This window comes from Wolffia australiana, chromosome 19, assembly GCF_029677425.1.
Source record: "Wolffia australiana isolate 7733 chromosome 19, ASM2967742v1".
NCBI classification, from domain to species: domain Eukaryota; kingdom Viridiplantae; phylum Streptophyta; class Magnoliopsida; order Alismatales; family Araceae; genus Wolffia; species Wolffia australiana.
The window spans coordinates 9,516,270-9,530,187 of NC_135853.1; the positions used below are offsets into that span (position 1 = coordinate 9,516,270).

At 37.7% G+C, this 13,918-nt stretch overlaps 2 protein-coding genes across 2 annotated transcripts; one reads left to right on the top strand and one right to left on the bottom strand.

Annotated features, from left to right (window-relative positions):
- Positions 1 to 2,218: 2,218 nt before the first annotated feature.
- On the top strand, positions 2,219 to 5,736 carry GLB1 (nitrogen regulatory P-II-like protein). Its single transcript, XM_078590795.1, has 9 exons — positions 2,219 to 2,510; positions 2,576 to 2,621; positions 2,686 to 2,713; positions 2,805 to 2,892; positions 3,948 to 4,015; positions 4,242 to 4,311; positions 4,729 to 4,764; positions 4,872 to 4,931; positions 5,567 to 5,736. The coding sequence occupies exons 1-9, from the start codon at positions 2,312 to 2,314 to the stop codon at positions 5,593 to 5,595; spliced, it is 624 nt and encodes a 207-aa protein (XP_078446921.1). The 5' UTR covers positions 2,219 to 2,311; the 3' UTR covers positions 5,596 to 5,736.
- A 2,398-nt stretch (positions 5,737 to 8,134) lies between these two features.
- Positions 8,135 to 13,684, bottom strand: LOC144715842 (transcription factor JAMYB-like). The gene is made up of 3 exons (XM_078590847.1): positions 13,288 to 13,684; positions 10,215 to 10,344; positions 8,135 to 8,822 (listed from the first exon to the last, which is right to left on the bottom strand). Exons 1-3 carry the CDS (start codon positions 13,424 to 13,426, stop codon positions 8,348 to 8,350), a joined length of 744 nt encoding a protein of 247 aa, XP_078446973.1. The 5' UTR covers positions 13,427 to 13,684; the 3' UTR covers positions 8,135 to 8,347.
- Between the last annotated feature and the right edge of the window lie 234 nt (positions 13,685 to 13,918).

Consider the following 13,918-nt stretch of genomic DNA (forward strand, 5'->3'; position numbering starts at 1 on the left):
TGGTAAAAAGAGCTTGATGCTCAATCTACTAAAATGACATCATCAATGTCCCATACATAATCATTACATGTTGTTCCCTGATACAAAGATAAGAATGTGTACATATTTATGATGTATGTGAAAAAAAGATAGATATTCAGATACAAAAATGAAAATATGGGTGAAGAGGCAGGCATACATATATTTGTATTTGTGCCTATATATGTAGAGAGATAGATATATAGAGAAATAAATACAGAGATAGATAGGGAGATAGATGGAGACATATAGATAGATAGATATAGAGATAGAGAGAGAAAAATAGACACATACAGACAGAGAGAGATAAAGAGAGAAATAGATAGATAGATAGATAGATTATAGACAGAGAGATAGAGAGATAAATTGATAAATATATACACAGAGAGATAGAGAGAAAAATAGATGTATATATATATAAAGAGAGAGATAGAGGGAGGAATATATATAAAAATATTTACACACAGAGAGAGATAGAGAGAGAAATATATATAAATATTTAGACACAGAGAAAGATAGAGAGAGAAATATATAGATATAAAGAGAAATAGATAGATAGATAGATACATAGATAGACAGAGAAAAGTTGATAGATGCATAGATAGAGAGCGAGAGAATAATTTAATAGATATGCAGACGTAGAGAGAAATAGATAGATAGATAGAGAGAAAAATAGATAGATGAAGAGAGAGAACAAAAATAGATAGATGTATAGATAGAGAGCGAGAGAAACAAAATGATAGAAATATAGACATAGAGAGAAATAGATAGATGTATAGAAATAGAGAGAAAGCCAGAAATAGATAGATATATAGATGGGAAGAGAGAGAGAAAAAGATATATATATACAAGGAGATAGACAGTGTGAGAGATACAGAGATAGGTAGGTAGGTAGATAGATAGGCATAGAGATAGATGAAGAGAGGGATATAAAGATAGAGAGAGATAGACAGAGAGAGATAGACATATAGAGATAGATAGATATAGGCAGAGATAGAGATAGATAGATATAGGCAGAGATAGAGATAGATAGATATAGGCAGAGATAGAGATAGAATTAGACTGATAGAGGGAGAAAAATAGATAGAGAGCGAAATATATAGATGTATAGACACAGAGAGATAGATTGATTGACAAAGATAGAGAGGGAGAGACAGAGAAAGGTAGATATATGGAGAGTTAGAGAGAGATAGAGATAAAGATATATATAAGAGATAGAGAGAGGGGGAGATATATATATGTATATATATATATATATATATATATATATATATATGGGGGGGGAGATAGAGATAGAGATAGAGATATATACCGAGAGAGGGAGAGAGAGAGAGATAAAGAGAGACAGAGATTGCGATAGAGAGAGGGAGGGAGAGATAGAGATAGATATATATACAGGGAGAGAGATAAAGAGAGAGGGAGATAGAGATAGAGAGAGACAGAAATAGAGAGAGACAGAAATAGAGAGAGAACAAGAGAGATAGACTGATAAATAGAGAGAGAGAGGTAGACAGATAGACACACAGATAGATGGAGAGAGAGAGAGTTAGATAGATACACATATAGCTAGATAGACACACAGATAGATAGATAGATAGAGAGAGAGAGCGATAATGAGAGAGGGATCTAGATATATATATATATATATATATATATATATATATATATATAGATAAGGAGATAGATAGATAGACTGATAGAGATAGAGATATATTTATATAGATGAAGAGATAGAGATAGATATACGAGGAGATAGATAGATAGACTGATAGAGAGTGATAGAGATAGAGATAGAGATAGATAGATAAGGAAATAGTTATATATTTATATAGAGATAGAGATAGCTAGATAGACTGATAGAGAGAGATAGATATAGAAATATATTTATATAGAGATAGAGATAGATAGATAAGGAGATAGATAAATAGAGAGAGATAGAGATAGAGATATATTTATATAGAGATAGAGATAGATTGAAAGATAGATAAGGAGATATATAGATAGTTAGATAGATAGATAGAGAGAGAGAGAGAGAGAGAGAGAGAGAGAGAGAGAGAGAGAGAGAGAGAGAGAGAGAGAGAGAGAGAGAGAGAGAGAGAGAGAGAGAGAGAGAGAGAGAGAGAGAGAGAGAGATAGAGAGAATGGCGCGAAACCTGAAGTTTGAAAATATGTACGACTAGTATTTAAAGGAGAAAGCAGACAACCTTTGGGTCCACGTCGCAGTGGCGGAGGAAACAAGGAGATAAGGAGAGAAACCCGATCGCAGTCGCAGTGGAGGAAGGAACTAGCAACAATGGCAGCGTTCGTCGGTGCTCCCGCCATGGCGCGATCTCGAGCTGACAAGTTCCTAAATCTCTCGCCATTGTCGAGCTCATCGCTCCTCACTTCCAAGAACTTCGCCATCGATCAACGCATTTGCTCGGCGAAGAAGCAGAATCTCAGAAGAATTTGCGCCACTCCTGTTGTGAGAGCTCAGAATTCCTCCATTCCAGGTACCTAATCTTCATTCCGTGGCTTGAAATCTGTTCCATGGAAATTGTAAGTCCTGTGATTTCAGATTACGTTCCTGACGCCAAATTCTACAAGATCGAGGCGATTTTGAGGTGCATATCTGAGATCTTTTATCCAATTTCTTGCGATCGTCTGCCCTAACTTTCTGGATTGCAGGCCGTGGCGAGTGCCGCACGTTTCATCGGTAGGGAAGAAAATCCTTCTTTCGGTGACCTTTCGTTAGATCATTGGATTTCTAGTTGTCTAACTGAAGACATTTCTTGCCGATCTGTCAGGCACTGCTGAAAATTGGGATCCGCGGAGTGACTATCTCTGATGTTAGAGGATTTGGTTCTCAGGGCGGATCCAAAGAGAGACAGGCTGGTGAGGCTTTGATCCTGACAACTCTTAAAACCTGGGGTCTCATTCTTGATGAATTATCGTCGGTTTTTCATTTTAATTCATCTGCTTTCCCATGATTTTCTATCATCGTGCTACTGAATTTCATCCTCTCATTCAGCTATCCATCATGCAAACCGAGAAAGGTATTTCATTTCTCAGATCAGGCATTAGGGGTGATGATTAATTTCACATTTTTTGACGTTATCATGTCACGCTGATGACGTTATTCCTCTTTAACAAAATGAGGATGAGGCAACCGCTGGTGAATCTGATTGAAGATGAATATCACGAACTATCAATCTGGATCCCACTTTGATCATATAATTGTTAAACTCCGATAATTGTGATTTGGTGGATTTTCCACCGAAATCCTCTTTGTATCCATCATACACTTTCTCTTCTGCATGTGTTGGAGATAGGGGTTTGTGTGTAATTCCTCTAAGGGTTTCCTTCCCCCATATAGACTGCCCCATATGGGATAATACAGATTATACAATAGAGGTAAGAAATAGACAGAGATAAGGATGGATGGGGCCATTGGCTCAGAAGCCCTGTAAGGCCCACTCAGTATAAAACCCATATTCATAATTGTTAATCATGGTTTTAATGGCCAAACATTGGGATATGATCCCCCTTAGTATTTAGGACTAGTCTCGTCATTTCTCTTTTATATGTAATCCCCTTTAAATAACGGATCTCTCCCTTATGGAGGGCAGCCAAGAAGTACCAAGAGATGTTGTTTGGCTCTCTGGCGAAGTCCATCATGCCATTATCTTCTCTCTGGTGATGTCTACCCCGTCGAACTTTCTTCTACACGACGTCCATTCCTTCCCGTCCTCTACCCCGATATGAATTCAAGAGTTCCTATCTGATTACCATGGCTGTGACTGTTATCATAGTTAAATGAGAATCAAGTCCATCTTACCAATATTAAATCTCCATTAATATTAAAGAATGTATCTATTGTTTATTTGTTCCATGGATTTCTGTAATTTTTTAGTTTCTATTTTAAGTGTATTTTCTGGTTATTATTTCAGGTTCCGAGTTTTCAGAGGACAATTTTGTGGCCAAGGTCAAAATGGAGATCGTCACAACTAAAGACCAGGTCAGTTAATGCATGGCCTTTGATTTATGGGTTGAATTTCAGAAAAAATAGTTTTCGATGGTATTTCTATCAGGAAAAAAATTATAATCCATGGTATTGACAGTCAAAATTTTCGTTCAAAGGCAAAAGTTCAATTTTACGGGTATTATTTAATCGTATCAGTGTTTACTCTTGCAAAATATCTGAATATCATCTAAATACTAGACACCTATCTCAATAACTGCAGGTTGAGGTAGTGGTCGAAAAAATCATCGAAGAAGCAAGAACAGGAGAAATCGGTGACGGGAAGATTTTCTGTAAGTATTTTCCTTTTCTGTTTCTTTAAAAATATAAACGGTCTGAAAAAAGTATTGGATAAATTAGTTCATACCATCGCTCCAATATGTTTATAAAAAATGAAATTTTGTTAGAATCATTTATCAAAATATGATTGGGATAAACCTATGTTCGTCATCCTGCCCTAAACTAGGAGCTCATCCCACCATTAATTATGTAAAAGGCCGAGATATTTCCTCAGAAATTGAAAAAAATTATCAGTTATTTTACGTCGGTATAGTTTACCCCTGTAATATAAAGAAGTGATCAGCTTATTGCCATGATACTTTTCCTACTTTTTTAATGAAAAAATATAAATTTTCTTCGCATGAATATTCCTGTTTTTTTTTTCTGCTTCTGCAAATTTTCACTGATTGGGTTCTTGTTTTTTGATGCAGTGCACCCAATTTCAGATGTGATCAGAGTTAGAACAGGTGACAGAAATATTAATGCACTTATAAAAATGTGAACTGATGTATATCCTAATGATATTTTTTGCTCGAACAATAATTCAATGTGCTCTATTATTTTTTTTTTGCAGGTGAAAGAGGAGAGCAAGCCGAACGGATGACTGGGGGCCGTTCTGATACCTCCGCCGCAGGTTCTAATTAAAAATTAAAACTCTTTTTATAGAGTTGTATCCTTTTGATCTACCATCTCAATAAGGGCTTATCCCCTCTAGGTATATATATATTTGTATCTCTCTCTAGATATGTCTTTATTATATATCTCATCTTTGATAATCTCTCTCATTATATATATTCTTTAATCTCTTAATCTGTCAACTTCTGTCTCTCTCTCTCTCTCTCCCTCTTTCTTCTTCTATCTGTTCTCTTTATCTTTCTATGTCATTCTCTCAATGTAAATTTATTAAAGATAGAGAGATGGGGAGACATATAATAGTTCTCTATAAATAGAGAGATAAATAGATAAACAAATCAATGATTTCTATCTCTACCTTTTCCATTCAAATTTAGGCATGTCGAGAAAATATAAACTAAGATAACCAAGGATGAGCCTAGATATGAAATTAAATCTACATATTTCTACTAAATGTGAGCATTATGTAGTATCTATAAGAAAATAATCCAAGGAAGATAAATTAGAGGGATTATTTCTTAACTTGATAAAATGACCTTATTGCCATTTCCTGCCTTGTGGCCTAGAAAATTGAGAGGTGAAAATGCTGTGTAAAATAATATTATCATTTTTCTTATGTTTTATGGTGGGCCCCAGGTGTCATCCACGCTGTCCACTCTCATTGACTTGGAATTCAAGGTTAGTTACAATAGACTTGAGATTGATTTTATTACCCTTCCATCTCCCTTTGGTGTTATAACTATTTTGTATTCTATGAATGATTGCTTGGCTATGATGGACGTAGTCTAGGTAGACGACTTCACTTAGATCTTCTAAGAATCCCCAAGAAGTATCAAACATTTCTGATAAGATCCAAGGAGCGATTCTTAGATAGAAACCAGTGGCTCCCAATGTGTCTTCATAAAAATCAATAAAATATAAGCTTCAAGAAAATGAAACACATGTAGTACATCAAATATAATTACAGAAAATGTCTGCAAAAAACTTGCCATTGAACTCCCTAGCAAAGGCAAGAAGACTATACATAGACACATAAGATTGGGTGTATTCATCAAATAAAAAATCAGACATTGACATAGCGGCCTGTTATATAGGTGATAATGCACATTGTGTTCTGAGCAGAACTTTTTGAAGTAAAGGGGACTGCTTTTTCATGAAGACGTTGAACAAAAATTGGTATTGTTGAGAAATCAAATGACAAGGGGATGTATTCCCTATAGTTCTTCTCTTGGGTGGGTATGTAGATATTATAATATATTATAACAGAGGACCCCGAAAAGAGGAATTCATTAGTAAGTGCAGTCTGCAAGATGACGTTGAAATTTAGCTGGAACATGAAGTTGAAGATCAAGAGGATGATCAAAAGCAAGAGCAGGTCTGGTGATCATTAATTGAAACACAAGTTGAATATCACAATGTCTTTGTAATAATTCTATAATTCATGTGGATACCATTTAATTTCAGAATAAATGGCTTATAATATAGTTATGTAGATGTTCGTAAGACAAATGTATGATCATACAATTTACAGAAAGAGTGATTACCCAATGCATTGCGTGTATGAAGAATAGGGTGGCCTAAAGAAGACGAATGCTCATCTTGGATAGAAAAATAGGGTATGGGAGCATATCTAAAAGTGAATTACTATTTTCTACCTCATTCATATTTTTTTATAGTCCCATAACCATAGCCTAATGCAACATCAAACACCCCCTAGTTCATTCACATTATTAACGTATATGTTAAATTAAATAAAATACTAGGATGTATTTTATTCTCACATGTTTCTATACCTTAATATTAGATTTTAAATTATGTATTTAAATTAAATTTATTATTTATTTGTATCGTAGTACCAATATAACCCAATATATAATACAGCTATAGCTTCATTATATGTAATAACTTGGAGGGTACTTACGTAATGAAAAGCACAAGACACTTTGGGTTTCATGAAAAACTTCATTTTAAAAAAATCCGGTGAATGTAGATTTTTTTAGATCTGATGCCGCATTAGCTACCCTTAGGAAACATTTCAAACAAAGAATTATATTTTCCCTTTTCTCCGTTGAAAAGAAACATAGGTTGTTGTATTTCCAACTGTGTTCCCTCTCTTGTCCACTGTAAAACTAGGATCATGTTTTCTTCTTCCTATCTTTCTCTACAAATAATTCTCCCCCTTTTCTAGTGCTTCATTTTAATGTAGAGAAATTTTTTGCCTCTATCTCGTCCAAAAGAAAAATTCATCTCTCTCCAACAAAGATGTCACATATCTCATGTAGGTCCCTACCTATATCTAGCTCACTTATTTTTAAAACAAGTTTTAAGATCAACAGGTTAAAATTTCCAATAATTTGAAGGAATTTCAAATTAGATTAAACGTGATGTACAACCTAGTATTGTGTGCAGAAAACTGAAGTTATAGATTATCTTCAGGGAAATTTTGAATTTATTTAAATTATCAAATACCTAATCCATTATAAAGATCACACTCTGAAACATTATAAAGTGGAGAAATGGATTAATCCTTCAGGGAAGTCAGCCCTAGGGGAAGTTAGACCACAGAGAAATAAATATTCAACCTAAAATAATGATAATTCAATGAATATTATAAACTTAAATTTATATAAATTTACCTAGATTCACGGCTTCAAAATGAGTGAGCTGAATTGAAAGAATGGGTTAATTATAATCTACTTGATTTGGTTAAAAAAAAAATTAAACTTGTATCCTTTATACATCAGTTTTTGCAGTTTATGCTTTGTATCATGTGAACTCTCCCTCATGGGAGATTCTTAAGCTTGACAGTGTGGGAGATAAATATTTTGTGGAAGAAGAGGATACTCCCTCAGGTTAAATTGAAGAACTGGTTAAAAAAATTTGAAAATTATCATCTCATTTCATAAATTTTTGTGCTTAATTAATAAATAAATCAATATTTTCTGGAAAAAAGGATACTCCCTCAGGTTAAAGTCAAGAACTGGTCAAACCAATTTGAAAATTATCATCACATTTCATATATTTTTGTGCTAAAATTTATAGAATAACATAAGCAATTAACTTGGAAAATTTATTGAAATAATTTGTATATATCCCAATTTACCCCCTTCTAGGGTGTCCAAAAAATCCTAGATCATGGACAAAGTATGCCACTACTACTACCAGAAACCTGAGTCATCTGCCCTCCATAAATGCACCCCAACATAAAAAAATCTTGGAGAAGATTCAAAACTATGATTAATGCCGGATTCCTTCCCAGAAAAGCATTACATGAGACAAACAGAGAAATCAGAAAGAAGAAATACAGCAGAGAGTAACTTCAAAAAGTTCTTCTCTTCTTTTCCTTCTCCTCCTTCTACCTGATCCAAAGAATTCTTCCACACATACTCAACTCACCATTCAAAGAAAATGAGGATGCTACTTGAAGAACCAGGAGTCATCCTCTAAGAACCACAAGTTCTCAGCTTTTAAATAATCATCCTCTGCATCAAAAACCCATGAACCCTGATACAGTTCCTTCAATCCTTGGTTAAATGTGTCATCAGGGCTTGTTAGGGTTTCTGAGACAAACCCACTTCCATCTATGACTATCTCCCCTCTTTCAAGATCCTCTCCCACGCAACCTTCAATGGTTTGAGAATTACAGCCACTTGTAACTTCTGATGCCATCGATGAACTTGCCACATCAGCAGTGGCTGCCCTTGCCACATCAGCGGCCACGTGGATCCTCTCCAAGAGCCTGGGTATCCAGATTTTCTTCACTGCTTCCTTGAATTGGTCGCTGTTGACATCACATCTGAGATACTTGGCATGTTTCTGCACCCTTGTTCGCCAATAGTTCTTGATCTCATTGTCTGTTCTTCCTGGGAGGTGCTGTGCGATTCTGGACCATCTGAGCAAGATTTGAAGGAAGAATATGATGATTTAGGGTTTTTTCTGCAGAAAAATGTGATGAATTAGGGTTTATGGGAAAGGGAAGATGATGATGACGATGAATTAGGGTTTTTTGGGAAGATGGATGCAGTGAATTAAGGTTTTGTGGGAGGAAGAATATGATGAATTAGGGATTTTAATGTGGAAGAATGAGATAAATTAAGGTTTGTGGGAAGAGGGAGGTGATGATGAAACGATGAATCAGGGTTTTGTGGGAAGAGGGATGCAGTGAATTAAGGATTTGTGGGAGGAAGAAGATGATATAGTAGTAGTTTTGGGAGAAAGAAGACGGTGAATTAATGTTTCTGGGAAGATGATGAATTCAGAATTTGGGGAGGTTGAAGATGATGAATTAAGGGAGGTGTGAAGGAGAAGAGTTTTGGATAGAGTGTGTGGTAAGAATAAGAGTAAAAAGTAGGGTTTGCAGACAAAAAGAGATGATGTATTAGGGTTTATGGGAGGAAGAAGATGGGGAATCAGGGTTTCTATTGAGAAGAGAAGAAGACTACTTATAGAGATGAAAAAATGGTAAAATTAGGGTTTGTGGGAGAAAGATGACGATGAATTGAGATATGCGGGATGAAGAAGATGGTAAATTAGGATTATGGGAGCATGAATACTATGAATTAAGGTAAATCAAAGGAAGAAGATGATGAATAGGGTTTAAATTAGAAATTAGGTTTTTAGCTGCAACAAGAAGATGAATTAGATTTTATGGAAAAAAGATACTGAAATACGGTTTGTCGAGAAAGAGAATAATGAAATAGGTTTTGTGGGGGGAAGAAGATCATGAATTAGGGTTTCTTGGAGGAAAAAGATGATGAAATAGGGTTTGTGGGAGGAGGAAGATAGTGAATTAGGGCTTCTAGGAGGAAAAATATGATTAAATAGGGTTTGTGGAGGACAAAGATAATGAATTAGGGTTTCTAGGAGGAAAAAGATGATGAAATATAACTTTTAGGAAGAAGAATATGAATTATGGTTTTTCCAGAAGAAGAAGATGATGATGATGAATGAGGGTTTTGGAGAGGAAGAAGAAGGAGATGAATTAGGGTTTTGGGGAGGAAGAAGAAGGAGATGAATCAGGGTTTTTCCAGAAGAAGAAGATGATGAATTAGGGTTTTGGGGAGGAAGAAGAAGAACATGAATTATGGTTTTGGCGGAGGAAGAAGAAGAAGATGAATTAGGGTTTCTCCTGAAGAAGAAGAAGATGATGATGAATTAGGGTTTTGGGGGAGGAAGAAGAAGAAGATGAATTAGGGTTTTTCCAGAAGAAGAAGATGATGATGGTGAATTAGGGTTTTGGGAGAGGAAGAAGAAGATGATGAATTAGGGTTTTATTGGCGCTGGCCTGTTGCCCCAGCGGGAGTGGAGGTCAAGGATGAGGAGCTGCTCTTCAGCGGTGATGTTGCCACGCCGGAGGTCCGGGCGGAGGTAGTTGAGCCATCTTAGCCGGCAGCTCTTGCCCGTGCGCTTCAGGCCTGACCAATTTTTTCTTTCTCGTTAGGACAGTTTCTCCCTTTGTGCGTTAGAGAGAGAGAGAGAGATAGAGAGAGGAGGAGAGAGAGAGAGAGATAGATAGAGAGAGAGAGGAGGAGACAGAGAGAGAGATAGAGAGAGGAGGAGAGAGAGAGAGATAGATAGAGAGAGAGAGAGGAGGAGACAGAGAGAGAGAGGGAGAGTGAGAGAAAGAGAGAGATAGAGGGGGAGAGAGAGGGACAGAGAGGGACAGAGAGAGAGAGAGCGAGAGAGAGAGATAGAGAAAGAGAGAGAGAGAGTTTTGTAACCGAGAATCAGGAGGAGGGCTTAAACATGGAATATGAGACATGAAAAGTAAGAGAATTTACTAACAATGGAGCTGTACAGATAAGGCTGACTGAGTAAAAGAGAGGTCTAGAGAGAGAGGGAGTAAGAGAGGTGTAGTTAGGATGACTGAGTAAGAGAGATGTGTAGCTAGGATGACTCAGTAAGAGAGATGTGTAGAGAGAGAGAGAGAGTAAGAGAGGTTTATTTAGGATGACTGAGCAAGGGAGATGTGTAGAAAGAGAGGGAGCAAGAGAGATGTGGAGAGATATAGAGTAAGAGAGACGTGTGGAGAGCGAGAGTAAGAGATATGTGAAGAGAGTTGAAAGGGAAATGTGTGGAGAGCGAGAGTAAGAGATATGTATAGAGAGATAGAAAGGGAGATGGGTAGAGAGAGAGAGTTTTCTGTAACCATAAACTACGAGCTGAAGAGATTGAAAGCGAGAGAGAAACAGGAGTCTGCGTAAACATGGAATAAGAGTAAGAGAGAGATATGCAGATAGGTTCAGCAACGTACGTGAAGAATAAGACAAGATGTCGAGGACGGGCAAGTAAGCACAAATGATTTAGAGAGAGAGACAGTAAGAACTAGAGAGATAAAGAGAGAAAGAACCAGATAGAGAGACAGAGAAAGAGCGATTAGGAACCAGAGAGAGAGAGCGAGAAGAACCAGGGAGAGAGACAGAGAAAGAGAGAGTAAGACCCAGAGCGAGAGAGCGAGAAGAACCAGGGAGAGAGACAGAGAAAGAGAGAGTAAGACCCAGAGAGAGAGACAGAGGAACCAGAGAGAGACAGTGAAAGAGAGAGAAAGAACCAGAGAGAGGAGAGAAGAACCAGAGAGAGACAGTAAGAACCAGAGAGAGAGAGAGAGGAACCAGAGAGAGACAGTGAAAGAGAGAGAAAGAACCAGAGAGAGGAGAGAAGAACCAGAGAGAGACAGTAAGAACCAGAGAGAGAGAGAGAGGAACCAGAGAGAGACAGTGAAAGAGAGAGAAAGAACCAGAGAGAGGAGAGAAGAACCAGAGAGAGACAGTAAGAACCAGAGACAGAGAGAGAGTAAGAACCAGAGAGAGAGACAAGAAAGAGAGAGAAAGAACGAGAGAGAGAGTAAGAACCAGAGAGAGAGAGAGAGAGTAAGAACCAGAGACAGAGAGAGAGAGTAAGAACCAGAGAGAGAGAGAGAGAGAGAGAGAGAACGAGAGACAGAGAGAGAGAGTAAGAACCAGAGAGAGAGAGAGAAAGAAAAAGAGAGAGAGAGAGAGAGAGAAAGAACCAGAGAGAGAGAGAGAGAGGAAGAAACAGAGAGAGAGAGAGAGAGAAAGAACCAGAGAGAGAGAGAGAGAGAGAGTAAGAACCAGAGAGAGAGAGAGAGAGAGTAAGAACCAGAGAGAGAGAGAGAGAGAGAGTAAGAACCAGAGACAGAGAGAGAGTAAGAACCAGAGAGAGAGAGAGTAAGAACCAGAGAGAGAGAGAGAGAGAGAGAGAGAAAGAGCCAGAGAGAGAGAGAGAGAGTAAGAACCAGAGAGAGAGAGAGAGAGTAAGAACCAGAGAGAGAGAGAGAGAGAGAAAGCGAGAGCGAGAGAGAGAGAGTACGAGCGAGAGAGAGAGAGAGAGAGAACGAGAGAGAGAGAGAGAGAGTAAGAACCAGAGAGAGAGAGAGAGAGTAAGAACCAGAGAGAGAGAGAGAGAGTAAGAACCAGAGAGAGAGAGAGAGAGAGAGAGAGAGAGAGAGAGAGAGAGAGAGAGAGAGAGAGAGAGAGAGAGAGAGAGAGAGAGAGAGAGAGAGAGAGAGAGAGAGAGAGAGAGAGAGAGAGTAAGAACGAGAGAGAGAGAGAGAGAGAGAGAGTAAGAACCAGAGAGAGAGAGAGAGTAAGAACGAGAGAGAAGTTCTGTAACCATGAACGATGAGTTGAGAGGTTTATAGCGAGAGAGCGACATCAGCAAGCGTAAATATTTAATTTGAGTAAGAGATATGCTACTAATTTAAGTAACGCATTGAACAGAGTTGAGATCGAGAGGACAAGCAGGTCAGATCGGTAAACATGAAATATGAGAGAGAGAGAGAGAGAACTATCATGAATTATGGGTTGGACTGACACAGAGAGACAGACAGAGAGAGAGAGAGAGAGTTAGGAGTAAGCATAAACATGGACTATGTGTAAGTGGCATGAAAGTGAGAGATATTAGTAATAAGAGAGATTTAGAGATAGGTTAAGTGATGTAGTGTGGAATAAGTCTGGGATGGAGTGAAGGAATAGGAAAGGCTTGGTAGATAGATAGATTGATAGATAGATAGATAGAGAGATAGAGATAGATAGATAGAGGGATAGATACAGGGATAGATAGAGAGATTTAGATAAAGATAGATAGAGAGATAAAGATAGAGAGATAGATAGATAAATAGATAGAGAGGTAGATAGAGAGATAGAGAGATAGAGAGATAGATAGATAGATAGATGGATAGATAGATAGAGAGAATGAAATTTGCAGAGACAATGGAAGAAAAAGGAACTGTGAGTTTTTTCGATCATTATCATCACCGTCAGCACTTATATCGTGTCAGATGAGAAATTCAAAGGAGACGAAAAGAGTAGGAGAGAGAGATGTGATGGTCATATCACCGGCGCTGCGAGCGAGTGCGTTCCAGCGGCCTCCACCGTGAGTAGTGACATATTCGACGAGCAGTCGATCCTCCGCTGCTGTCCATGGCCCCTTCCTTAGTTCCTTATCCTCCTTCCATTTACCCTTCGTTTCTTCCATCTCTCTCTCTATCTGTCTATCAGTCACTATCTCTCTCTCTACCTCCCTCTCTCTCTCTGTGTCTCTATCCCTCTACCTCCCTATCTCTCTCTCTTCCTCACACTCTCTCTCTGTGTCCCTATCTCTCTACCTCCCTATCTCTCTCTCTCCCTCTGTCTTTCTTTGTGCACTATCTCTCTCTCTCTCTCTCTCTCTCTCTCTCTATCTCTCTTTCTACCTCCCCTTTTCTCTCTCTCTTTGGAGTGAGAGTAGAATGGGAAGGAGTGAGGGAGGGGCCAGCTTTATAGGCGAGTTCTGAAGAAGAATAACATACATCAATTTATAAACCGAATAGATTTATTGAGAGAGATATAAAGATTTCAGACATGCATGAGATCCAAAAAACAGTAAGAAACGCGCAAAAAATACATTCAATACAGAAAGAAGATCACTTAACCTGACCCATCATCATTAAGCATTGAGAGTTCTCTCTGTTTCTCTATCAAACATCTT